Genomic DNA, 25,951 nt, shown 5'->3' on the forward strand with positions numbered 1-25,951 from the left:
GAGCCCCTGCTCGCAGCCACCCGGGGGTTCCAACCCACGCGTGTCCCTAGCCCGGAGCTGCATGCTCGGCTGCAAACCCCCGCAGTTTCGATTTCTGTTGGCGTGGGGCGATTCTTTCACTCTGCGTTCACAGACCGCAGTGGGTGAACACTGACAACGGCACCAAGGGACTGTCCAGGGTGAGACCCCTAAAATATCAACATGAGGAGTGTTCTCGTGCTTCCAACCAAAGCCCTCTCCTCCTTCCCCTCTGCGTTTTGTACCTCACCCCCAGCCCAGGCACAAAAATTGCCCTGACTCAATTCCCATCAATTTTGGGAAAAATTGAACTGACTGTAACAAGGCTCCACTGAGGAGCTGAATGCGGGTGATTGAGTAAGAAATAGAACAAATGGTGAATAATCCAGCTCTGCTCAGCTTGGTGAGAATGTCCCTCCCCAGGAAGTGGGACCCACAGCACACTGCAGCATTCCACTGGGACAGGACCCATATAACTTCTTTATTGAGCTCTATATATAGCTAAAATTCATGGGTGCCATAATCCATTTAAAAACCACCAAGACATCTACAAACATTAAAAGGCTCTAAGATTGATGGTCCCTTTTAAGGAAGAAAAAATAATCTCCAAGCTAAGGAATGTAGCCCAAAGGAAAGGAAAGCTGCAGGTACCAGAAGCAGGTGGCCAAAGGAGCCTGATGTTGTAAGAAGGTGGCACAGTGTCCAGCAAAGGGCCCCATCCCTGGGGCTTCCACATCCCCAAAATTCCTTGCTAGATGAGGTAGTGCCACCTAAGCAAGGAGCAGGGGTAGCACAAGGATCCCATCAGTGGGTTGGACATGTGTTACCTGGCTCAAGGGAAACGCTCCCACCACAAGTCAGGAATCTCCCCAGCAGGAAAAGCCACACCACTGCAATTCCCACTTCCCTTTCCCATCCCAATTCTGCACCACCAGCTGGGCAGAGGGATTTATGCGCCACAAGCACCCAGCTTTCCCCAGCACATTACTACACCAAGAATCAGAATGTCACATTCCTTGCCCAGAAAAGCAGGATATAGCCCCCATGGGAGCACAAGAGGCTGAAAGACAGCACACATTGAAAACTACTTTTAAAGTTGTTTTCATCCTGCAGTTTCTGCCTCAGTCCTGAATCCTTGTCCAGCTAAGTTCCCTTGCCATGTCTACCCTCTCCTTTGAACATCATCTCCATCTCCCTTCCCAAACTCTTCCACTCTCTTCCAGCAATGGCACAAAATCCCTAAGCAAGAGCCTCTCAACTCCCAATGCCTCTCACTCACCTTTGGGAAACTACAATTCTACGGGGCATCCGTGATTTACAACCTTTCATCAGCTATTCCAGAGAATGCACAAGAGTTTCCATTATGAACCCAAAGAAACAAAGGCTTTTGCTTCCAGACCAACCTGCAAGCAAAAGCCTTTCTGCTCCAGCGTTAAAAGATCCATTTTTGGCTTCTCATCTGTTTTGGCAAGAGGCTGTAGCCCAGCTTGGTGCAGCCAGCACTGGCAGGCACCTTCCCAGAGTGGTGGGAGCCTGATAAGTCCAAAGGTTTCTGTTATCAGACCCCTCTTCCCAGTCAGAATCAAAGGACAAGACCACACTCAAAGACAACAGAAGGAAACAAAAAAAGAAGCTGTATTTTATACATATTCTCCAACAAATAATAAGGGAGTTTCTCCTCCAACTAAATACATGGGATAATGCACATCCACAGACCTGGATACAGCTGCTATAGCCTCAGGTATAAGACAGTACAGCTTCTCATTCTATGATCACAAGAAAGTCAGGAGGTTGGGGTAAAAATAGTACACAACACAAGTGTAGAAAATTGAAGACAGTGTACAAAGGGTCCCAAACACAAAGCTTTCCATCTCTTGAGTTTGCTTTTTTCTATCTGCACTTGGAGGGAGCCATCCCAAACCTCCCAGCCACAGGCAGTCACAGCTGTGTAACAGCACAGTCTCCCAACAACTCTAAATAAATGTTCTGCCTTCAAAAGGGCTTTCAGGGATTGCTGAGTTTTGCCTTGTTACTTCAAACCACCACTGTGCTTAATGAACTCAGATACCTAAAAGAATAAGCTTTACTATATACATTTAAAAATTGAGGAAAAGTTTTCTAAAAATATGCTTTTGAATTTGACAAAATGCTCCAGCAGCTCAGGTTGGAGGAAGACCTCCAAGCTGTGCAGCAGCTTGTTAGCAGAGACCAAACTAAAGCGCCTAAAGAAGAGGAGCCAGCCCAGACCTTTCCTGTGCTGCTGGGCTGCTCCCAAAACTCCACCCATCTCCTCCAAGGACACTCAGTGTATTCCAACAGCAACAACCCAGACAAGGAACCAACATCAGATGGGCCAAACACTAAAGGGGGACGGGGAACACATGCCAGGGCCAAGAACAGAGGGACTGCCACATGTCAGAACCCATACAAGCGCTAATTAAAGCTTGTGTTTGCAGGGGGAATCAGGAATCAACATGGAAATGCCAACAGAGCCTCACAAGACTGCTCCTGTCTCCTGTGTGACACCAGCTACAATGTTCCCATGTGCTGCAGAAGCTGATGGCCATGCTGGGGAAAGAAAGAAGCAGCTTTTCCTTTTGGGAGAAAGCTCCTTCCTATCATCATCCACGTCCTGTCCTTTGAAATCTGTGCCTCTGGAAGGGCACCACGAGCAGGTTGAGTCCTACAGGGACCTCTGAGGCAGCTGAGGCCAGCACACTCTAGAAGGTATTTTTCAGCTTGGCTGCCACAAGCACAAGAATCTCTCCAATCTTTTTCTGCCAGTTCTCTATGTCCTTGGAGACATCACACCAGAGCTCTCCGTGGCGAGGTTCAGCATTCTCACAGCGCTTCCTCACCTCTTCTTGTTGTTCCTACAGGGAAGAGAAATGACAGTTTGGCCTGGTTTGTTCCAGAACGCAGCCAAAAATTGAACTCTCCCCAATTCAAAAACTCTTCCAAAGATGATGGTGGGGCTTGGGGTCTGTTATTTTCAAAGGAAGTCCAAGTCAAAATTCAGAAGCAGCAAGTCTCCTGCCTGGCTGAGCCGCAGGTAAGCAAGTTTGGGCTATTGCAGAGAAACTGCAACAGAAACTTCCTGTGCATTACCACCTGCAGGAGCTGTGTGAAGTGAAAGGTCTCTCTGAAGTCAGAAGATAAACACCCCCATCATTTCAGCAGTAAAAACTGCTGTAAGAGATTAGAGTTGGCTGTTCCTCTGGCTGTGTTCACGTGCAACCTGTACTGGACACTTAGGAAGAAACAGCCCCAGTTACACAAACCCAGCACCACAATTCCAGCACAATCCCCTCTGAGCAAGCTTGAGTTTTACAAGAGGAAGATTCATTTCAGAGATTTTTGCATGAACCAGCAGAACTGTGGACAGCAAAGCAGCCTGTAACACAGCTCAGCTAATGACAGCACCTTTGAAAAGCCACCACACAGGCCTGTTCATGCTCATTCATGACCAGGCGTGACACCCAGCCTCCCCTGAGACCACACAGGCAGGAGCAGTGGCAGCGTGCTCAGCCCAGCACTGCAGCAATCCCAGGCCTGGGCAACCCCTGCCAGCCAGGGATTGCTGCTGCCAGGCACACACTCACCTCTGTGCCGTGCTGGAGCTCAAATTTGTAGAAGAAGGCCCAGGCATCCCCCAGGTCAGAGTCGATCTTCACTGTGCGGTGGAACCACTCTCTGGCCTTGGTTATTTTCCGCTCACTCCAAAACAGCCTGATGGGAAAAGCAGAGGGGAGCTGACAAACAGCCTCACTTTAAAGGAAGAGGGCAACCCACAAGAGCTCCAGCTTAAAGGCTCTGCTGCAGGTGTTCCAGTTCTCTGCTCTCCCAGGAAGTAAACAGCAGATTTTTAGGCAACTAGCAAACCATCCTGCCCCTGGGAAGGGAAGGGAGTGAGAGGACTGAGAAGAACATCCAGCACTTCCTATTCACTGCCCCACACTGAGGCAGGACAACTTAGAGGACAACTCAGCCCCAGGCACAGACAGGCTCTGCTGAGAGGGGAAGCACTACAGAGATCAACCTTTGCTACCTCAGTTGCTTTAATTTTGTTGTTCTAGATTTGGTGTCAAAGAGACAGGATTACATGCCTACATCTATTCCCAATCCTTCCATTTCTTTACAAGTCAATTTTAGCATCTAATAATTAAATAACTTCTAAAAGCTGGTAACTGACTGCTGTATGGTCACATGCTCACACCTACAAAGCCTGCTGGAGTGGAGTGGAGCAGACCTGCCTTATCAGCCCCATTTTCCAAGGAAAACCAAGTATGGAAGCTTCTGCACTCAAACTCCAGCCTGGCACAGCCCCACTGCTGCCATTTCATCCAGGCACCAGTCAATGCTGAAATTTCTCCCCAGTAATGAACAAGCTGAGTCAAGAGTCTCTTGGTTTCACTTCTTTGCATTAAAGAGTTCATTTGAGCTATAAGGTCTTTATCAAATCAGCCACCCCTCATAAAGAGCTTAGCCTGTCATAAAATTATACAGCTTATGTGATTGTTTTTAAGCCCTATAATACTCTTGATTGTTCTGTGTTAAATAAACTGTGATTTACAAGAGCATGAACAATGATAGCAGAGGTTTAACACCTGCAAGTAGTGGCCATTTTCAGGAACATATTTAACAAAAGTTTGTCACAGATGTGTGACACACTGTACCTACAGAGGCAAGTCCTGATGGGTGGTGGAAGCTGTTTATGTTGGGATTAGCTGTTAAACAGCCTGAGGTTGCACCAGAAGGGGCCTGGGAGCAGTTGCCATAAAGCAAAAGTTAACATTTTTCTCACTTGCTGCTAAAGCTGAACAAGTCAGCTGTCAGAATCTGGCAGAACCCAGTGTTGCAGTCACTGGAGTGTATCCTACAGTTTTCTTTGGCTTATAAAGTAGAGTTGTGAAAGAATTGGGCAACTTCGAGCAAAATGTCTCCTGTATTAACCTCTTCTGCTATTCACAGAGGAAGAAAAATAAGTTTGTTTCCATCACAGCTGCTGTAAGACTGCTCACACATCAGAGCAGGATATGGCACATGTCAATTCTAACAGTGGGTTTTAATCACTGCAATCCTTACAACTCAACCTGGACAAGAAAACAATTCCTAGTAGATTATCTTCCCATTCCAGAGAAGCACACTACAGAATGGCTGGTGGTTTGCATTCTGGCAAAGGGCACAGCTGAAGAACACTGACATAGGGGACATTCACGAGCAGAATATCTAGCTTAGAATTTAAAAAGATACCTGATAGAATCTAAGATAGAGAGAAAAAAATTAAAACTACAGTCAGCCACATAAAACTTGAAAAATAACTAAAAAAAAAGTCCCTATCTTCACAGATACTTAAAACATATCCCGAACCACTTAATAAAGCCTAGTTCACCTGACAGCACAGTGAAACCCTCTTCAAGGGACAGAAAGAAAGCAGCTTGCAGAGTGCCAATACCCAGCACTGGCAAAGGGCTTTGTGTGAGTGTATTGCTGCCTGTGCCAGTCCCAGACCCACCAGAACAGCTCGAGGGCAGCCTGACATCCCCCACTTGCAATCAAGGGAGAGATTTGCACAGTTACTAGGAGACAGCTGGAGAGCTGCTCCTTGCTTTGGGACTTATTAGAGCTGCTGCAGCCAGAATCACACGGCTGTGCTGGAGTGCAGTGTTCCATCCTGGAAGCAGCCACACACAGACACGGATATTTTTACTGCATCAAGCACAGAAACTCACTTGGCCACAGCCAGCAGGACATGTGGGTCATGTTCACACTTCTTGAGAGCATCCACACTCTTGGTCTTTCGTTGCGGTCGCGCTTCAAGGAAAATTGCTTCTGACCACAGGATTCCTTAATCAAATCAAGTAGGAAGATTGTTTAGTGTTATTTTGAGGTTAACCCTCCCCGCCCTGGCATCAGGCTGGTGCTGTGCATCACAAGCAGCAGTACAGTCCCCACCCTGGTGGTTATTCACCCCCAACCTCATCCCAGACCACTCTTCCCACACCAATACTTCATTCAGTACTATGAATTTTTAGCTACTCTGTGCACCACACTGGAGCTTCAGCTCTGGGGGTTTCTGTACCACAACTCCTGCAGCTCCAGCACCTCCTAATCCAGAGCTCAGGCTTTTCAGATGACACACTGCAAACTCTGGGACAGAGAGGGCAAATCAGCATTTCCAAAAGGCTGGCTGTTTGAACAGGCAACTGCAGTGGCAGAAGTCTCAAAAAGTGCAAAGTACAGTCTGGGAGCAGTTTCAAGGGTGCTGGAGATCACCACAGTCTTATTGATGCTGGCTCCACACACACTGATGAAGGACAGAGTAGATCCAGGAAAGCTGGGTTTAATCCCTAGCTCTTCTCACTGCCAAAAGCAAGGAAGGAAATATGCTCAAGGGAGCATGAAATCTGCAGTTTCTCATGTCAGCCAGGCACACCTGATCACTTCAAAGCAAAGCCTGAGAGCTGGTGTCTGCCAGGACTCCATCAAAGCACTCATGCTTTTCATAAATGGCACCACAGGAACACACACAGCTTTGATAACTGCAGTGATGGACAGGAGAGAGACTCTCTTCTTCTTGCTCTTTACATATAGGATCACAAACACAATAATATTTCTATTTTATTCTTTGTGCAGCCTGCCACCCATCAGGAATCAATTCAGCAATCGATGGACCCAAACCTCTGGTCTACATGACTGCAGGTGGCCAACCAGCCAAGTCCTGCAGGCTTTGATTATGGTTTGTTGAGGTCTAAGATAAAGTTGGAAGCAATTGTTTAAACAAAAACTGAGATCCTGCTGCCCATTTCCATAGCAACAGGCAGATCTGTAAAACAGCCTGTGATGACAAACACTCATTAGGTCATTCACAAAAACAAAGCAGGACTTTGGGTGGTGCTGCTTTGGTGATCCACTTGCATGGAGAGTACCTTGCAATGAGTTTATCGTGTCATAAAAGTCATTTAATTTCCAATTATTTTACCGAGACTTAAGCAGCCACCAATTAAACACCCTTCAAAACCTAGCCTGAAGGAAAGTCAAGCCTTGCCCTGAAGTAAGTTACTACAATTTGTAGTTATGTGACATCTTCTCCCCAAAGACATCAACATGTTTAAATAATTAAGTCTTCGTTCAATTCTGCCCCAAAATAGGGATGTGATAGGCACTTTATCCTCCCATCCCAAGAGGCAAATGTTTCCACTGCTGGTTAGAACTAACTGACTTACATCATATGACCTCTTAGCCTTTTCTTACATGAGCTAAAATAATCAAAAACCTGGACTGAACATTTATGGTTCATGATCCTCTAATCATGACTGTGGTGGAAATTCACTGCCAGCACAAGTTATTAAACTCACAGTGGTGCAACCACTGCAGACAAACCAGCAACTGGGAATCTCCTAAGGCCAGCTGTACTCCAGAGGGACAGGGAAAGCACCATTCTTTTTCCACTGAACTTCCTAACTACAAACACTTCTTTCATTTTAAACCTTGGCAGACGTCTACCAGCTTCCGAGAAAAGCCCACCCATATCCAAGCTGCTTTTGCAGGAAGCCTGGGCACAAACTGTGGACCATGGATCCAATAACACACTGGGTACTGCAGAAAAATGGAACAACACCAACCCATGATCCCTCAGGTGTAAGAGAGCACAAAGTAACATGTATTGTTCTCAAAGACCCTCAACATTTCCTCTGCAGAAGGATGGCTGCCACCTCTCCAAAACACCATATTCTGAGACCTGGCCAGAAAGGACATCTTAGGAAAAAATGTGCTTCTATCAACAGGGCAAAACAATTGTGGTTAAGGTAGAACTGAGACCCAGCTCACCTGAATTGGGGCACTCTTGCAGTGCCTTGGCCATCAGGGTGTTTGCAATGTTCTTCAGCCCAGCTCGGTACTCCAAGCGCACAGACTCCAACCTGGTAGGGAAGAGACTCTGATGATATTTATGACAACATTCACCAGGCTGAAACAAACACTGGTGAAGGTCACTGGAAACTGAAAACATCTGCCCATATTCTGAATATGTGTAGGTGACTGACATCTTCCCATTCCTCTCCATCTAAAAATAAATGTGACTTTTATTCCATAATGGCCCAGATAAAAAACAAACCTGCAAGGAAAGAGCCCTGTGCATGCTACATGCTCTGTGCACTACAACTATCAGTAAAGAAATAACTACTTCCCAGATCCTTACAGTAGCTAGCCAGGACCACCAAAGTATTCCTGCTATTCAGGGAAGTTATTAGTCCAGAAGAAACTCCAGGATGGGCATGGTTTTAAGTCCCAGGCTCAAATGGCTGAGATTATGTGAAATAGCTGTCTGGAAGAGCAGATTGAATTTGTAGCCCAAATTCAGTTCAACTTCACACAACTCACCAGAGATCTGGATTCTTTGGATTCTTCAGGCGAGACTTTTCCAAGATGGCTCTTGCTCTAGTCAGCTGCCCAACTTTCTCCTCCAGCCTGGACAGCAAAAGCCACAGGGGTATGGAATGGGGGCACTTCTTCAACTGTTTGTTTAAAAAAAAGTATGCTCATAGGTAAATTTGAAAAAAAATCTTGTAATTCCTATAGAAAAGAACTTCCCTCCCTACATCCTCCTGGAGAGTTTAGCAGAAGAGAGACCAAGCTGATTATGTCTCTCAAATTTCTCCAGCTAATCTTACAGCACAGAAGTGAAGTTTCTCCTGTACCCAAAATAGGCAGGTGCATCAGGTATGACTGAGCTACCCCAGCAGTAAGAGAAAGAACACACCTCCCTTAACACAGCTACAATTTGTGCTCTTTCTGCAGATGGAGGCTCTCATACATCCCTAAACCACAGCAGAGTGTGCAGGGAGTCATTAGGATATGGACCCTGGCAGAAACCTGTGCCCAAATGACTTTGATGGCTGTAGATTTTGAGCATTCATACCCAAGGACACCAATTACCATTTAAAAGAGAATAGTGCTCTGTAGGCCACCTCCTTTCACAGTGTGCATCTAAGAGCTCCTGAGAAAGATTTTCTTTTAAGAGTTCTGGTTTTAGTCTTTACAGATCTTAGAGAACTACTGTGCAAAGCCTTTTTTCCTGCCTGTGAGGAGTCAGGCATACAGAGAACTCTCTCAAGCAAGAAAGTCAATCTTGCATATGGGTAATGGGTAAAAGAAATTCTTGCTTATTTCATTTTTTTTTCTTTTGCTGTTTTAACCAATGACAGAAATCATGTCTTTGGCCATCCATTTTGATTCAAAGACAGACATCTCTCCATGGCAGCAGCACAAAGCAAACCTGCAGTAACATCCATCTTACCCCTTGATTATAAGCCTCCCGTGCTTTCTCTACCAGCTCTTTTTGTTCCTCAATTTGTCCTTTCATCATCCACAATTTGGGGAAGTCCTCATAGTGCTTCAGGGCTTCCTCACAGAGCTCCTGGGCTGCAGCAATGTTCCCAAGCACCCACTCCAACTTCACAGACTTCATGAAGACCTGGGAACAAAGCAGAGCTGTTTACCACCAGCAGCCATTAGAAAACCATTTATCTGCCAAAGCAGCAGGTTCCCACTTTCATGTATCCTTTCATGTATCATATTAGAATGTTATTGATTAGCTACAGTTTGAAGTAAAATAAAAATTAAAATATCAGTGTTAAATAATAGCAGGAACAAGTAACAGTAAGAAAGGTAAATGCAAATACTAAAGGAGTTAGAACAGTGGGGTCCAGCTGTATCTCACCTATTTACAAAATTATTAACATAGATCTGGCATTTGCATTATCACAGAATCACAGAATGGCCAGCATTGGAAAAGTAGTATTTGCATAAAGAGCACAGCTTTAACAGCACAACCAATTAACAAACCTGAGCCTCCTTCACCAGCACAATCTGATCTCCTCAGATCCAAGCTATCAAGACAACCTTTTCTTATGGCTTCAGGCTCTGTTGTCCTGCTTATTACAAACTGGTACATGTACTTTTCTGTCCCCCAAATCCTTCCTTCTGGCTATGCAGGGAAGTCACAGCTATGAGAAATATATTACAAACCAAAGGCTCTCTCACTGCTCTCTGATCCCCATCCTCCCCATTCCCAAGCTCCTCCAGCTGTGACCTCACAACAGAGGCACCAAGTCTGAGAGCAGAGCTTCAGCCCCAGCTGCAGAAGCTCCCTGACTCAGGGAGGAAGAGGACAGTTAAAAAGATGTAGGATGTAACAACAACTGAGGGGGAGGAACAGAGGACAGAGATCAAACTAACTTTTCATTTACTTGGACAAGTCAAAATGCTTTTGTAGGAAGAGTTGAAAATGGACAGTTTATCATACCAGAGGTAACTGGAGATAAAACACAGGAGTGTGACTTTAAGCACCAAACCACCCCAGAGCTGTCTTTAGTAGAAGCATAAGTGAGTCTTCTGTGAAAGCATTTTCTCTTTTTTCCAAGACGTGCTTTTATGCAAAACAAACATTACACAAACAGCTGTAAACTGGGAAATTCCTGACTTTTGCCATTTATGTAAAAAACCAACTGAAACCCTTCACTTGATCCTGGCCTTTTTTTCCCATCATGCCACGACTTCGTGTCGCAATTCGAAGCGCTCGCAAAGCGGCCCCATGCCCCGGAAGGCAATGGCAGGGAGCCACAGGGTCAATCCCCACGGCCACAGAACTGAAGGAACTCCTCCTTCCGTCCCAAATCCCCTGTGACCACAAGGCCTGAGCCTCTCCACCCTCCCCATGTCCTTACCCTTGCTGTGGGGGCACTGCTGCGAGCCTTTGCCAGCAGCCTCCTCGCTCTTTCATACTCATTGTTCTCCGACTCGAGCTTCACGGCAGCCAGCCAGATCTCCTCGCTGTTGGGGTTGGCCTGCAAGAACACAAAGTGACAGACAAATGCACACAGTGAATCAACAGCAGATTTAATCCTCTGTTTGATCCAGATTAAAATTGAAATCAGAGCTTTGTCAATCCACAGTAGGATTTTTTTTCCAGTGCAAGCTCCTCCCAGTCTTCTTTGACCTTTGAAGTTTATAGAAATCCTCCAAAACAGATGGGCAACACAAAGATATATGCCAGTTTAGAAGTTGGATGCTTCTCAATTGTTGAAAAGCAGTAATGCTTGATCTTCTGAACTTCCAGTTTAAATACTGAAAACATCACAGGGTCTGCCACAATGAGACCCTCATTTTATTACCCTCAAGCAAAAAAGCTGCAGCTTTAATTCCCCACTGAGGTCTGTGAAAACTCTTCCAATAAAAGTCACTTCAGTCAAGAACTTTTCAGCCTAGTAACTAAGGAAGTATCTTTTACCTTCCATTTCAGGACCTGTCTTTTTTTTTTCTCACTTAGCTTTTAAGCCTAATTCCCAGTGTTAGAAGCACTCTGCCTATCTTTGCTACAGCATCCAGCAGGCAATTCCCTTCATTAGTGGGACTGATCCAAGACATAAGTAATGCAGTGACCTCATTAGGGCAGACCACAATCCTTCCCTTGAGGTGACCCAAGACAACAGGATTTTGATCCATGACTGGGGTTGGTGGGAGTCATGCTAGTCAAACTGATGGTTTGCAAACTCATAGAATCACAGGCTGGTTTGGGTTGGAAGGGACATTAAAGATCATCTCATCCCAATCCCATAGGTAGGGATGCCATGCACCAGACCAGACTGCTCAGAGCCCCATCCAACCTGGCTTTCAACACCTCCAGGGATGAGGCAGCCACAACCTCTCTGGACAACTTGTTCCAGCTCAGAACCTGGTGTAGAACTACTAAAAGAGCAGTACCACAGCCTTGCTCCAGCTTGCTGCTATTTTACAGAACATTTTGTCACACAAAGCAACCGAAGAACAGCGGAAGTCTCCATCACTCTGAAAGGCAGCAGGAATCAGGTGTTGACAGGAAAAGCCTGCTCTGGATTCTTTACCTGTCACATTTAACACCTTCTGACAAGTGTAACAGACCCACCTGGAAAGCCAGGGCCAAGATGCTTCTGGCTGCTGGCACATCTCCTGCCAGCCACTTGGATTTGGCTCCCATGAGCCACAGCACCTCTGCTTTGGGACAGTGAGCAACAGCTCTCTGCAAAAGAGCCTCCAAGGATTCTCTGAAGACAAGAAACAGCAAGTTACAATCCCTCCAGGTACTGCCAAGGGCCAGCTCTCTCACACCATTTCCACTATCACTCAGTGCTATAAATATTGTTACAAAGTCCAATGTTGTAAACCTTGATAAGTTGTTTCATAACAAGGAAAGGGTGTGGTCTTTTTTCACAAAGGTTCTGAAATCAGCATTCCACAAACGGCTCATTGTTCAGACACCTTTGATAGCCTCTGTGGAAAGAGCCCTCACACCAACAGCTCCTTTCTGTTGGAAAGAGTCATTCTGCTTAACAAACCTTTCTAGAAGCTGAGACAGGAAGGTTTTCAGAATTATTAGATAAGGTTGGCTTGATCTTAAGCAATTTACTTTTTTCTCCTCTGGCAAATACACTTTTCAGGTAGAACATGGGGCTTAAAAGCCAGCCACCACTGGGAAACATGCGAAAACAACATCAAAAGAGAAGGTATATTTGTTCCCAATAAAAAAAAAGGCTTGAATGAGAAAGAACTCAGCATCTGCAGTCACTTCCACAACATATCCTGGTTGGCTTTAATAAGGATGATTCCACGTGTATAAGTGGCCTACTGCAGAGATTGTTTGCTTTAGTCCAAGCTGTGGGTAGAAAGTTTCTGACATGTAAAGCTTTGTGAATAAACTTTAAAAAGAGCCTGAGCTGTAACAGTATAACACCAATCTTAATTCAGAATGTGATACACATTCACAGTGTTTAATCAGAAAATACCAGAGATGCTTGGACACATTGAACCCTGAAGTAGTTTATCTATGAAAACTAAATAAAACACATTTTAGGTGATTTGTAGCCCTATATTTTTCCAGAGGTGCCTTCTCAAAGACAATTGTTCCTACCTTGTCTCTTCACAGCTATTTTTACCACGTAACCCCTATTGCCAAGAACCATTTTATGACTTCATAAAACTTAAGGATGTTCTGAGCACAACAATAACAAAGAAGGTCAGACCTGCAAAAAACACCAGTGAGTTTCATCCAGCTGCACTAACTCTGCACTTGCACCACACCAGGGACCATGCTGTAGTTTTCCTTCATCCCCAGCCTGTCCCCCTGTCACAGGGATTGTGCAGCACACGTACCTGGTTCCATGGTTCTTTTCAAAGTAGGCTGCTCTCAGCCACACACTCTTCTTGCTCGGGAAGACTTGCAAGGCATAGGCATAAATGGCTCGGGCACACTCCAAGGCATTATGAGCAACACACTGAGAGAAAACAGATCAGGACTGAGCCAGCTTAAGGGAGCACAGGAATCAAGAGCAAGCAGGAATTACACATGCACAATTCAACCCAGAACTCAGTAACTCGGTGTAATCCATGAATTGAGGCATTAATAGAGAACAGAACACTTACAATCAGCTTTTTAAAAGCGAGCAGGGAAGGAATTTCCAAGTATTCCTCTACAGAGCACAAGAATCCCTGGCCTTTCAATGGGACTGACACTCACAGGCCAGCTTGAAACATCAGCAAGGCATTGGAAAGGATCTCATGTTAGCACTTCATTTTGTTATTTCACAGGCAAAACCCTAAGCACCACAGCATGTGCCCCCCACTGCTCTGAGCCCAATTTAAGGCCAGTGAAGTTGGACATTTCTCATGCTGAAACATGATTTAGTTCTTAGCACATGTTCAAACTATTCCCCTAAAGGAAAAAAAGCCTGGTAAAACTTTTACCCGCTCCATTGTCCAGTCTAACATTAACTGCTGAGCTACAATGGTTATGCCTTGAAACTCAACTTCCAGCTCCTTTACTCATAACTCAATCTCTGTTGATGTCTCACACTCACCAAAAAAAAAAAAAAATCCACACCAAGTTAGCATACAAGCTATACCAATATCAACTTTTTGTTTAGTAAAAACTCAAATCTGAATAAAGCTCTATAATAACCTCCTGAGGCAGAGAGTGGCCAAAGGCAGGCAGGTGGTTTGGGAATCACATCCACTGTCACTGACAAAGCCATTTCCCAGGCACCAGTTCAATTTCTTCTAATGCAATAACAATCCCACAATAAAACAAAACCAACAAAAAGCAGCATCCCAGCTGGACATACACTGTCTGCATCCTCCATCCAGGTGTGTTTCCGATCCTCTTCCTCGATCCCGATCCCAATCACAGCTCTCATGATCGCCTGGCATGTGGCCACACTTCCAGCTTTATCACATTCCTCGGCATCCTAGGAACAACAGGAAAGCCCTGCTCATTGTGAGAGCTCAGCACAAGAGGTTAAAGTCTGCAATGGCAACTCCTCGTGCACAAACACAGAGACATTGTGGTCACTGCCACAGCACAAACATCTCATTGCTCCAACACACCCTGACACTGAGCAGGAGCCTGCAGCCACCAGGAAGGTGCTGCAGCTCTACACAGAACCTTTCACAAGCTGCTTAAGAAACAGATCATATCAATTCCATCCACTGAAAAGGTGACAATGTGTGATCTTTCCAGACCCAGAAGTCTTTTCCTACACCTCCACAACCTTGGGCTGACCCAAGCAGGGACCTGGCCAATAAAAAAAGCAAAAATTTCACAAGGAAGAACTGTAACATCAAAACTACTGACCTTCTCTCAGCTTTGGGGCTTAGCAACAACTAAATTTAAGAGTATCCCATCAAGCAGTGTAAAGTCAAAGGTGCAAAGACTCTCTCACCAGACCATGTATGGAAAAGTGGAGTTTCCTGACACTCAAAGCTTTCAGAAAGCCAAGCATGTCTTGCTTAAACTTGTTGAAAACCCCTCTGATCAGATAACAGAAATGGAGCAGTTCTAGTACTGAGAAGGAACTCGAGAACACAATGATGCAGAGGCTGTGCTCATGGATGTTTTTAGAGAGAAGTTCAAATTAACCTTTAATTGTTTTACTGCTGTAAAGAAAGTCAGAATTCTTTTAGATGTTAACAAGGATATCCATTTAATATTAAATACTTCATTCATTATCAATGCTCTTAAGCAGTGTAAGATTTTGCTGCTTTGACCCACTGTAAATTATTTCAGTAGGAAACTGCTTTAAAGACTTATGATCAAACAAAGCACAGAACATATTCAGGAGGAAAGAGCTTCAGTAAAGGACTAACAGAATGCAGTATTTGTATTGATTTCTCATAATGCCATTTGACAAAGACTTGTGGGGCAAACAAATACCTGTCAAGCCAAAAGAGACATATGCAAAAAAATACATAAATCCTTCACTGAAAGCTTTAAGCCTGCATCCTACTTAAGGCAGCAGCTGCTTCAACTTGAAGCTACTTATCTTCCATAACAGAAGCAAACCAGACACTTCTCAGCAAAACACATGTGATGTTACTCCAGGGTATCACTTATGGCCTTGACCCTGCTCAGCTTTTTAGTCTCATCTCTTGTCTCTTCACAGAGACCTCCACTGATAAGCCAGGTGCAAAATGACTCTGCAGCAGCCTTCAGACCAGAACCTGAAGAGTCCCCCTGGGCCCTCAGGACCAAGCACATACCTGTATCCACTGCTCTCTGTTGATTTCCACCCCGTTAGCCCTGAGAGATGTGATGGCTCTGTCAATGATTTTCTCCACCATCTGGGTGTTTCCATTGGCTTCCTCCAGCTTGGCAGCAGTGATCCAGATGTGCCGATCCGTGGGGATGTTCTCACGGGCTTTGTTAAGGACTTTACGAGCGTTCTCATATGTCTCCAGCCTTGCCAGCGCCAGCCACAGCTGCAGAGCAACAAAAGATGGATTGGAGATGAGAACAAGGAGATGACAAGGCTGCTGTATGGCAGTGTCAGCCCACAGAGATAAGCAGCTTCACGCTGCTTGCTACTGGTTGGCAACAGTCCTCAAGCACTGCAAGGAGGCTGTGGAATACCGATGGAGGAGAGGAGAAACAGGCTGCTACTGCCCTGATCATCTCTGGGTATCATCCCCATCTGCTGGGCTGTTATTCTCCTATTTCTGTTCACATCACCTCTCAAATAGTTGAATTGAACACTCTGATTTGGTGTCTCAGAAATGAGTAACTTTTAGATTCACCAGGTTAAACGTTCACTCGTTTTCCCAACTGTCAAGGCACCACACATGGACACAAACATGGCTCAGTGCTTACAGCAGGCACAGCTGTGCGCTGCCATGACTAACCTAACAATTACACACCAAAATGAGGCATGTAATGACCACCAGACAATTAACTCCAAAGGAAAAAAAAAAACCACATTCCACTACTCATCATATCCTTCCCACTGTGGGAGAAAACCTCGTGTGGAGAAACACTGCTCACCCTGCCTTCTGCCTGCAAAACTGTACTGCCAGCCTGAAGTGGGGTATAGGAGTTTTTTTTATTTCACTTTTTTTTTTTTAACTCACTTCAACACTGGTTGGACAGCACTCCACAGCCCGGCTCAGCATGATCCTGGCATCCTCAGGCTCCTCCAGCTCCACAGCTGCTTTCCACAAACGCACTGAGTTTGGAACGTGCTCAAGGGCTAGAGAGGCAAAACAATTATGTCAATAATGATAAAATAGTTTACCAATGAGATCTGTATTTTCTAAACATGATATAATAAAGTATTTGTGCTATTACAAGGAAATGTCCTGAAGGAGGGAAAGTAGGGAATTTACTTATTTGGGCTCTCGCTTCAACAATGAGAATTTAAAATCAGAAAATAAAACACTTCATCATTTTAATTGGAAACAGGTTTTGGAGAGCCAAGGGCTTTTTTGTTGTACATGCTGTAATTGCATCCTCCTCAGTAAAACACCTGGCTGAACAAAGCCTTCAGTCTCAGCAAATGAGTAGATGAAGATCTTCAAAACTGGGCAGCTTAAATCCCGTCAGGTCTGCCTTTCTAGAAAAGGAGCACCTTCAACAAGCCTTGTTCCTTACATGTTGAAACTGCCCCTTCACAATGCAGTTTTCCTGTAAGCCTCTCCTGATAGCTCAATGGACCCCAGCTTAACTTCCCAAAAAGCTGTTGTACTGCCATACAAATATAAAACAGGGAAGCATAAAAACTTAAAGGTCTCACTGACACTAAGCCATGAGCACCAAGAGTGCTTCCAGCAATCCAATATGGACTCCATCTAATTGGGATTCTTCAAGGCTTCTCTAATCTTGTCCCAGAGTCAGCTGCTGCTGCTAGAACTGCATTCTCTGCAGCCTGTCCTACATGTGCTGTCTGAAACATTAAATGCTAAACAACAACTTTCCTCAGCCCATCTCGTTAAGAGAGATTGAGAAACCAAAGGGTTTTTTAGCCTTTTGTCACTCCAATTTGCACTCCAGACAGCTGAAATCAGCTGCATTGCAGCATTACTTCCACTGCTTCCATGGTGACTGTACACAAATGTGCCATAGTTACAGAGGACTGAGCACATCCCTCTTCAATAAAGCAAGCACAATCACAGGGACACAAAAATGAGTGGGAAAAGACATCTAAAACCACTTTGGAACTAGCTGGCCTTCCAGGCAAGGCTGTTCTTTGAGGCATTGCTGCAGAGGTACAGTGCTGAGCCTCAACTCAGAACACATCCTACCCTGACACACACAGATTTACAACAAGCATTAACCATTTGTCTCCAAGTCTACAGCTGCAGGAGATTTTCCTGAAGAATTTAAGTGAGTAATGTCAGCCTCCAAGATCTGAAAGCAGGACAGAAAATGTTTCCATAAACACAGAATTTGATTTTTAGACCTCAAGCTGTATTTCAGCCACTCAGCTTGCTGGGTGTCTCCAGTCAGACTGAGGCTTTAAAAGCTCCAGAGGTTCTGCTGGATGGTAGGAATGCACACAGAGAGGAGAAATGCATTATGGAAGGTCACACTTCAGTGACATTACCTGGCACTCAGGCTTTTTTGTTTTGGAGAAATAATGGGTTATGCTGCCACTTAAGGCTCCAAGCTCCATATTACTGATGCTCCCTAGGCAGCAGAGGAGCACTGTGAAGCTGTTAACAGGCAGAAGCTGGGAAGAGAAGGATAAATCCAGTTCCATTCCACTAACAGCTTTGTACCACGAGATTAGGTAGGTGGTTCCAAAAACTGAATGTTTTTCTCTTCATAAATACAGCGTTTGAAGCAAAGCTCAGCACTAAGTGGGTAAGTCACTGCTCTCACACATGACCCTCCCCTACCTGAGCTGGGCTCACAGATCTATTTCTGCTCCTTTAAAAGTGTTTTTCTGTTCAACATCTGTGACTGTTCCTGAGAAGGACACACAGTGTCACAGGAGCAGCACTTCACACCATGCTGCACTGCAGAGCCAATGGAAATTAAAAAAGCTAATGAATAGTTAATACTTCACAATGATTCAGTAAATATATTAAATCCAGACCCTTTTCCCTGTCTAGATTAAAAGCAGGAGATGTAACTAATACAATTCAGTAGTCATGAAGGAACTAATCTCTACTGATACAGGCCCAGCTACTTAAACTAATCAAAGAATTCATATTTTGAACTTCTGAGGAAGACCTGGGCTCAGGACAATACAACAAACTGCTGTTGAAAAGATCATTGTTTGGAACAGACAGTAATTCCATGAAAGAGGAAAACCTCCAAGTGCAATCAATCCAAGAAAATGTAAGGTTTCACGTAAGCACCACAAAGAAAGGCTTTTCGTCCTTTTGTCAAGGACAAAACTTGCTACACTAAAGCAAATCCTGCAGCTCAACAGGCTGAATGATATGAGAACCCCAAGACCTCTAAAGCTCCTCCAGCAGCAGCCACTGTGGCGTCTAAAGGGCTACAAGCAAGTAGGAGCAATCAATTCCAGTATCTTTTCCAAAAAGTATCACAAGGTGACATCTAGAGCACCTTTTTATCCTTAGAACATCATTTTTTAATTGCTTCCATCTACTTATCTAATTGTGATCAAGCTGGAACTGGCTTAGGTAAGTGAAATACCATTTTGGAATTGTTCAGTACCAGCAGCTTTCTGCTGAAGGATGTTTTACAAACACTTCAACACCTTTGTTCTTTGGCTCAACAGCAGCAAGTTCCACCATTAGTACACAAATTGTTATTTCAACAAGGAAGCAAAAAAAGCAGCTGAACTTATGGCCAGATCTTGAACAACTCACAACACAATACAAAGAGTGCAATGCCTTCATTCCCTGAGCCCCCAGGAGCTCTCACCTTTCCTAAGGACACGTTTCTTGGCCCGGATGTCAGTCTCCAGCTCTGCTGCTCTGATATAGATCCGCACCGACTGCGGCAGGTGCCGCACAGCCTGGGCCACAACTGCCTTGGCTGTATCTCCAGGCTGAAGCCGAGCAGCTTCCAACCAAACATCTTCACTCTGTCAGGAAAAACAACCCAGCTTCCTTTACATCACAACAAGAATATAAAGGCACAGCTCCTGGCTAAGCAGGTATTTTGTAATACAGTAGACAGTGAAGCTGTATCAGGCAGAGCCTCAGTGAAGCTTAACAGAGATTGTGCTGCTCATGAACCACAACTTTTTCCTACTATCCCACAAGGATGAGCAGGGAAACAAAGCAGTTCTGACCTTAGGGCACATCTCTGTTCCTTTCATGATGAGGTTTCGAGCCACCTGGAGTTTGCCAGTGACCTCCTCCAGTCGGGCTGATGCGATCCAGGCTGGTGGATGATGAGGATTGGTCTCTCGGACGGATTTCAGGAGCAAACGGGCTTTTTTGATATCACTGAAGGAGGAGGGAAAAACAGGAAGGAAAATTTTCAGCACACTGGGAAACAATTCTCCTGAACTAGGATGTGCTCAGATCCACAGAAACTGTGACCTCAAATTTTTCCATATTGGAGAGACAAACTACTTTCTACCAAAACAAGCCCACATATACACACACCAACACAGCCAGATCACAGTGAAAACCAGTTAGGTATTTAAGTAAGATTTTTGGGAATTACAGCTGGGCACTTGCAGCCAGAAGCTGATAAGCCCAAGCACTGATGCAAGTCAAGAATTAGCATCAATATTTGCACATACTGCTCTGATTTAAAGAGCAACTCTTTATGAAACACATGTCAAGCTCCAGGCTAAAGAGGTTCTCAGAGGTCGTCAATCAAGCCTAAATTAGCAGCACAAGGGTACAATTAACCAGGTTATTTCCTGGCTGGCAGGCAGCCACACACTGCCATCACTCTGGCATGGAAATAGGGATGGAATGGAAACAATCTCCACAATTGATGCATCCAGGTCAGATGCTAATACCTCAGCTGAAAGACTAGACCAGATCTCATGTTAAAAGAATTCATCCTCAAAAACTCACCTGGTATTTCTTACAAACTAAATGCCAGCTGAAAGCATCCACTCAGACAGATTTCCATTTACATGTAGGCTCAGTGCCATTGCTAAGAGGATAAATCTGTTAATCCTTCTTAAACTTACTTGATATCTCCTCCGTGTGTGGGAATCATGGAATTCAAGTCTGTCAGATATCCTTTTGGGCCCACTACAGTCTGGCCACTCACAGAGTCTGACACCTGCAAAAGTCAAGTCACAGCTGCTGAAATGACCACTCACAGCCCCTGAATGCCTAAAAACACACTGTGACTCTACAAAAATCCTAAATATTCATCTGTTCCCAAAAGCAAGAAAGGAAGAAAACACAAAGTCTTGCTTATCAGCTTTTTTTCTATTTCTAAAATGCACAATTTTAACATTAAAATCCAGACAAGAAGCAGGCTGGTGATAAGCAGTCACCCAAAGGTTGTCTTGCAGCCCTGCCAGCTAAAGGCATTCTTTTTAGAATAACCAGATTTAGATGAGAAAATCAATGATAAAGGCAAAAATCAGTATTTTTCAGCAGTTTGTCCTGCATCCCTGCATAGGACAGAAGACATGCTTCCATTGGTAGAACTACCTGTGCTGCTTGCCTCAAGGGCATCTCTGCTATAACCAGGCAGTCTGTTCTCCCATAATGACCAAGAATTCCAGGGACAAACCAGTACTTCTCAGGAAATTCTATTCACTTTGAGGGCACGAGATTTGGCAAGAGGGACTACAAAATTATTTCACAGCTCAGCTGTTCTTGGATCTTCTAACACCCAAGAGAATTTAACACTTTTCTAAAACCAGTGACAGATCCTGCCTTCCCACGTCCTTACCTGGCTTAGCCTCATATCCATCAAGGTGTTCCTGGCTTGGCCAATCTTTCTCATATCCAATTCACCTGTCCCAGGTGTCATCAAGCCTGGCATCATTCCTCCTGGGTATGGAGTATTCAAACCCCCTGGATACGGAGTATTCAGTCCACCAAATTGCTATAAAAGAGTGAGAAAGTCATTCCTAAAACCTCTTCTGAGATTTCAAAAATAATTCAGACTATTGGCTGATTTGCACTTCCCCAGAAGCTGCAGGACACAGATGCCCAACCCCCACAAGTACTTCTGATATGGCTTCCCTGGATCCCAAAACATTTCTCATACAGGATTTGCAAATCTATAGGTAATTACTAAGTCAGGTCAGTGAAATAACCAATGAGAAAGTGAAAAATTCAAGCACAGGCATCCAAACTTGGCACATTTAAATAAGAATATCTGCAAAGAAGTCCCATGGACACCTGGAGCCAGTCTAGGGCCAGTCAGCTGCTCCCATAATTCTATGACCACAGCAGACTCTGGCCACAGAGCAGCAAGATAAATTACCTCATTTTCAGTTGACTGAAAGGCAAATGATTTTTAACACACTTGCCCCAGAATTAGGCAAACCATTAAGTGAAAGCAAACTTTATTTTCTGTTCCCTTTTTGCAAGATGCTATTGTAACAGAAATGGCTTTGCTCACCAAAACTATCACCACCTTGCATTCAGCAAATAGGAAAATAAACACTTTCTTCCATCTTTAAAACAAGAACCAGGTTTTCTCTGCTTATCCCCATGTTTTCTCTGGTAATGGCTGTGCACTGAAAGTCTCCAGCAAGCACATGAATTTAACATCCAGAATTCCTTTGGCAGACTCACAAACCACACCAAATTTTTTGCTCAAATCCCAGTTTAACACTCATCTCTAACCCAGTTTGGCCACAGCCGGCCCAGGTTTGCTGTGTACTCACTGTCTGGCGTGGGTCCACTGAAGTGTGATTCTCCCCAGACTGCAAATGCTTTGCAAAGAAGCTGTCAGGGACAGGAGTCAGCTTCTCATAGCGAGGATTCCTCTGCCGCTTGTTCCTGGCATCCCCAACCTCAGGAATACTCAGCCACTCCTCCTCAGTCACTTCTGCTAATTTCCGCTGTTCAGACAGGAGTTGTCATCAGTATTTGCTGCAGAAATGGCTTTTGAAGTGCTCTAACTCCTTAATAGATTTATTTTCTTGAAATAATTCAAGATCAATTAAACATTTAAGGGTCAGACTTTTTTCCTAATCCAATGTACAAAAGAATTAGATGCATTTAATTGGAATTTGGTTTTAGTCCAGGCTGAGATTCCAAATCAATTTTGTTATTAGATTCAGTGCTACATTCAGATTAATCCTAGTGCCTGGAGCATTGAGTGGTTTACTACTAATCATTAGATAACAGCTTAAACAATACATTTTACTTAAAAGAAGATTTAGAGTCAGGAGATTCTGCTCAGCTACTCCTGCAGTGCCAACAAGTTATCAGTTTCCCTCAAAGACAGAAGTGTAGCACCTTCCACAAACCACAAAACAAAAATTACCAATATCAAAACTTGCAGAAATTTCACTGCCTTGTGTACCCACATGAACAGTGTTCATTCTTCCAACAGAAAGTAATTCTAATCTGGAGAAGATCAAAGTACTCCTTTGCCAATACACAAAATCAGAGCAAAGAAACAAACACACACAAAAGAACACACAGCCACCTCTTGTAGCTCATAAAAAGTCACATTTCAGACATTTTTTTCCTCACTTTCAAGTCTGAGAACTGCTGCTGAATTTTGGGTCGTTCCATACGGTATTTTTCTATTTCCTCTTTTTCTCGTTGTTCCCTAAGGAAAAGGAATACTGAGGTTATGCTCAAAGTGACACTTAGAAAGTCTTTGATTAAAGCCAGAAAAATGTGTTTGATAAGACTTAGGGCATTAAAAAAAGGCATTTTTTCTGAGCTTAGATTATCAACATTATAACAAGACATCCTTCATCAAATAAGAGAGTATTATAGCGTAAAAACAGACACCTCCAAGTGAACTTCAGTCTCTGACCTCCTCTTAATGAGAAGTGAATTTAACAAGTAACACATACTGCTTACAAGCAGGAGGTGACTTGTCTAACAATTTCCAGTCTACTGTGCAGTCTGTGATGCATCAATATCAGTTGCTCAGCATCTGCCCACACCATCCTAATGAACTACAGCGACTCTTAATTAACTACAGCGAAGTAATTTAACCACATCCACTATCAAAGCAAGTGGTGCAAAATACCTGTCATCCTCAATTAACCAGAAAACACCCCCTGCCAGTGCTGCAGCTTATCCTACCTCCTTTCCTTCCTGCGTTCATCCATCCTCTTATCCAAAGCTGCATAAATTGCATCTGCTTCTTCATCATCTTTTTCATAGGGGCCACTTGAGAACAGGCTCCCAGCGTAGCCATTGAACTGGGAAATTGGAGAGAGAGGAAAAAAAAAGAGGGGAAAAAAGGCAGTTTTTTAAAAGTTCTTGTTATGTTCCTGCAACAGCCAACAATCACCTGAAAATGCACTCACAGGCTGTTTCTGACAACACTGCATCAGACTAACACATCCCTAAATAAAAACATCCTCCTTCTACCACCCCATGGTGCTGTTTATTCTCCCACACCATTTGAAGCAAAAGTGCTACAAAATTGCTTCTTTCAAAATTGCTTCTCACTCTGAACCACTTCTATTGAGCAATAAATGAGATCCCAGGATAGAAAAGCCATTCTCTTCCATTAACCACTTTCTCTTTTTACACCAGTGAAAGCAAGCAGAAAGAATATCACAACATTCAACCAACCAAAGTGGGACTTAAACACAAGAGACTACACAGGCCACTTAAGGACAATATATGGCACAGAATCCCAGAGTCATTTAGGTTGGAAAAGACTTCCAGGATCATTAAGTCCAATCTTGTCAAAGCACACAAGCTTTCATTTGAATAAAAAAAGATACAGAAAAATAAAAATACAGCCCCTGAAATGCTTAAACTGATTTTTATTTAGAGATATTTTCCCAAGATTCTCAGGGCTCTGTATCAGTAATTAAACCACAATCCACGGAGCAAGGCCACAACAAAAATCTGTAAGCACCACGCCATTGTGCATACTGAGGTCTCAACCAATAAATGAAAAAGGAAATGCTGCCTGCAAACTACAAGAAATTCTGGGTTTGAAGTCCCAGCTAAGAGTGGGGCTCTTACTAACAGAACAAGAGGACACAGTCTCAAGCTGCATCAAGGGAATATACGTTGGATATTAGGAAAAAGTTTTTTACAGGAAGGGTGATAGAATTCTGGAATAGTCTGCCCAGGGAGGTGGTGGAGTCACCATCCCTGGATGTGTTTAACAAAGCCTGGATGTGGCACTTGGTGCCATGGCTTAGTTGAGGTGTTGGGGCTGGGTTGGATTCGATGACCTTGAAGGTCTCCTCCAACCCAGTCGTTGTGTGAATTCTGTGAGTTTGTAGCAGGGAGCTCAGGGACTCTTGTTCCACCTAGGGAAAACCATCTGCAGGATGATGAAAACCTCACCTCATCATAGTTGGTGTCATTCAAATCCTCATCGTCATCATCTGCAGTCTGGTTCTTCTTCATCTGGTCGCCCACGGTTCTCTTGCCCGGCGGCGCGTGCCGGTCGTCCACGGGGTCGTTGGCATCGCGGGCAGGGCCGATGTCGGAGCGGGTGGTGAAGCCCGTGGCTCTGCAGGGACAAACCAGGGGCTTCTCAGCTCACTGCACCCCGGCCTGCCACGGTCACTGCTCAGGACAGGCAGGGGAAACATCATTTGGCATCAGGCACTCCCCATGAGCAGCATTCATAAAGCCAGAGGGGAAAATGGCCTTGGAATCATGGAATGGTTTGGGTTGGGAGGGACCTGTGAGCTCCCCCCATTGCAACCTCCTGCCACAGGCAGGGACACCTTCCACTATCCCAGGTTGCTCCAAGCCCCATCCAGCCTGGCCTCAGACACTTCCAGGGACTGGGCAGCCACAGCTTCTCTGGGCATCCTTTTACAGGAAGAACTTTTCCCACAAACACACTGCAACCACCCAGCTCATGGCTCTGCCACCCATCCCGTGCATGGCCTCCTTCCTAAACTCCGCCTCTGGGTGTCTCAGCTGACCTTGCAGGCTGTGGGGTACCACGGGTTGGGGTCTGGGCAAAGGGATGGGGCAGCTAAAGCTCTTCTGAACCCCCACACTCGCTTGGCAGAACCTCGAGGGGCACAGCCAGCAGGATCTCCCCAGGTAAGGCAACAGCAAATCAGTGGGGGACGAACACAACTCACACCCAGCAAAGAACACCCTAAAAATGGTCTCAGCCGCCACCAAACCCTCTCACTGTTCCCTCAACAAAAGCCCTGAAGTTTTATCATTTTTCAGACGGTCCTATGCACACACAGGCACAAGATCAGGAGGGACACAATCCTTTGCCACTCTGAAGCACCCGGGAACTCATCCTCGGAGCCAGGCTCACTTCTAAACACAAACCCGCCCAGACAGAGAGCGAACGCGAACCATCAGGAAGGGACAACATTGAAAAGCCTCGGGGCCGCCCCGAGGGGACAGGGATGAGTGGGGCAGGGAGGTGGGACCCAGCCGGGCAGCGAAAGGGCTCGGGAGAGCCCCGGGGCCCGGCGGAGCGACCGGGCTGGGAAGGGACCGGGGTGGGGGGGCCAGGCCAGGCCTGGCGGCGTCTCACCCGCGGCCCAGCCCCGGCACGTAGCCCAGGGGCGCGGGCATGCCCAGG

At 44.9% G+C, this 25,951-nt stretch overlaps 1 protein-coding gene across 1 annotated transcript; it reads right to left on the minus strand.

The window, feature by feature from the left end:
* Positions 1 to 1,635: 1,635 nt before the first annotated feature.
* On the minus strand, positions 1,636 to 25,945 carry PRPF6 (pre-mRNA processing factor 6). The gene is made up of 21 exons (XM_031058028.1): positions 25,904 to 25,945; positions 24,733 to 24,901; positions 23,503 to 23,621; positions 22,936 to 23,014; positions 22,119 to 22,295; positions 21,173 to 21,328; positions 20,454 to 20,548; positions 19,593 to 19,749; positions 19,220 to 19,382; positions 16,453 to 16,571; positions 15,589 to 15,807; positions 14,175 to 14,297; positions 13,207 to 13,328; positions 11,963 to 12,101; positions 10,746 to 10,865; positions 9,317 to 9,493; positions 8,401 to 8,534; positions 7,849 to 7,940; positions 5,751 to 5,865; positions 3,621 to 3,747; positions 1,636 to 2,891 (listed from the first exon to the last, which is right to left on the minus strand). Exons 1-21 carry the CDS (start codon positions 25,942 to 25,944, stop codon positions 2,739 to 2,741), a joined length of 2,796 nt encoding a protein of 931 aa, XP_030913888.1. The 5' UTR covers position 25,945; the 3' UTR covers positions 1,636 to 2,738.
* Between the last annotated feature and the right edge of the window lie 6 nt (positions 25,946 to 25,951).

The sequence above is a fragment of the Geospiza fortis genome, unplaced genomic scaffold, assembly GCF_000277835.1.
Source record: "Geospiza fortis unplaced genomic scaffold, GeoFor_1.0 scaffold188, whole genome shotgun sequence".
NCBI classification, from domain to species: Eukaryota; Metazoa; Chordata; class Aves; order Passeriformes; family Thraupidae; genus Geospiza; species Geospiza fortis.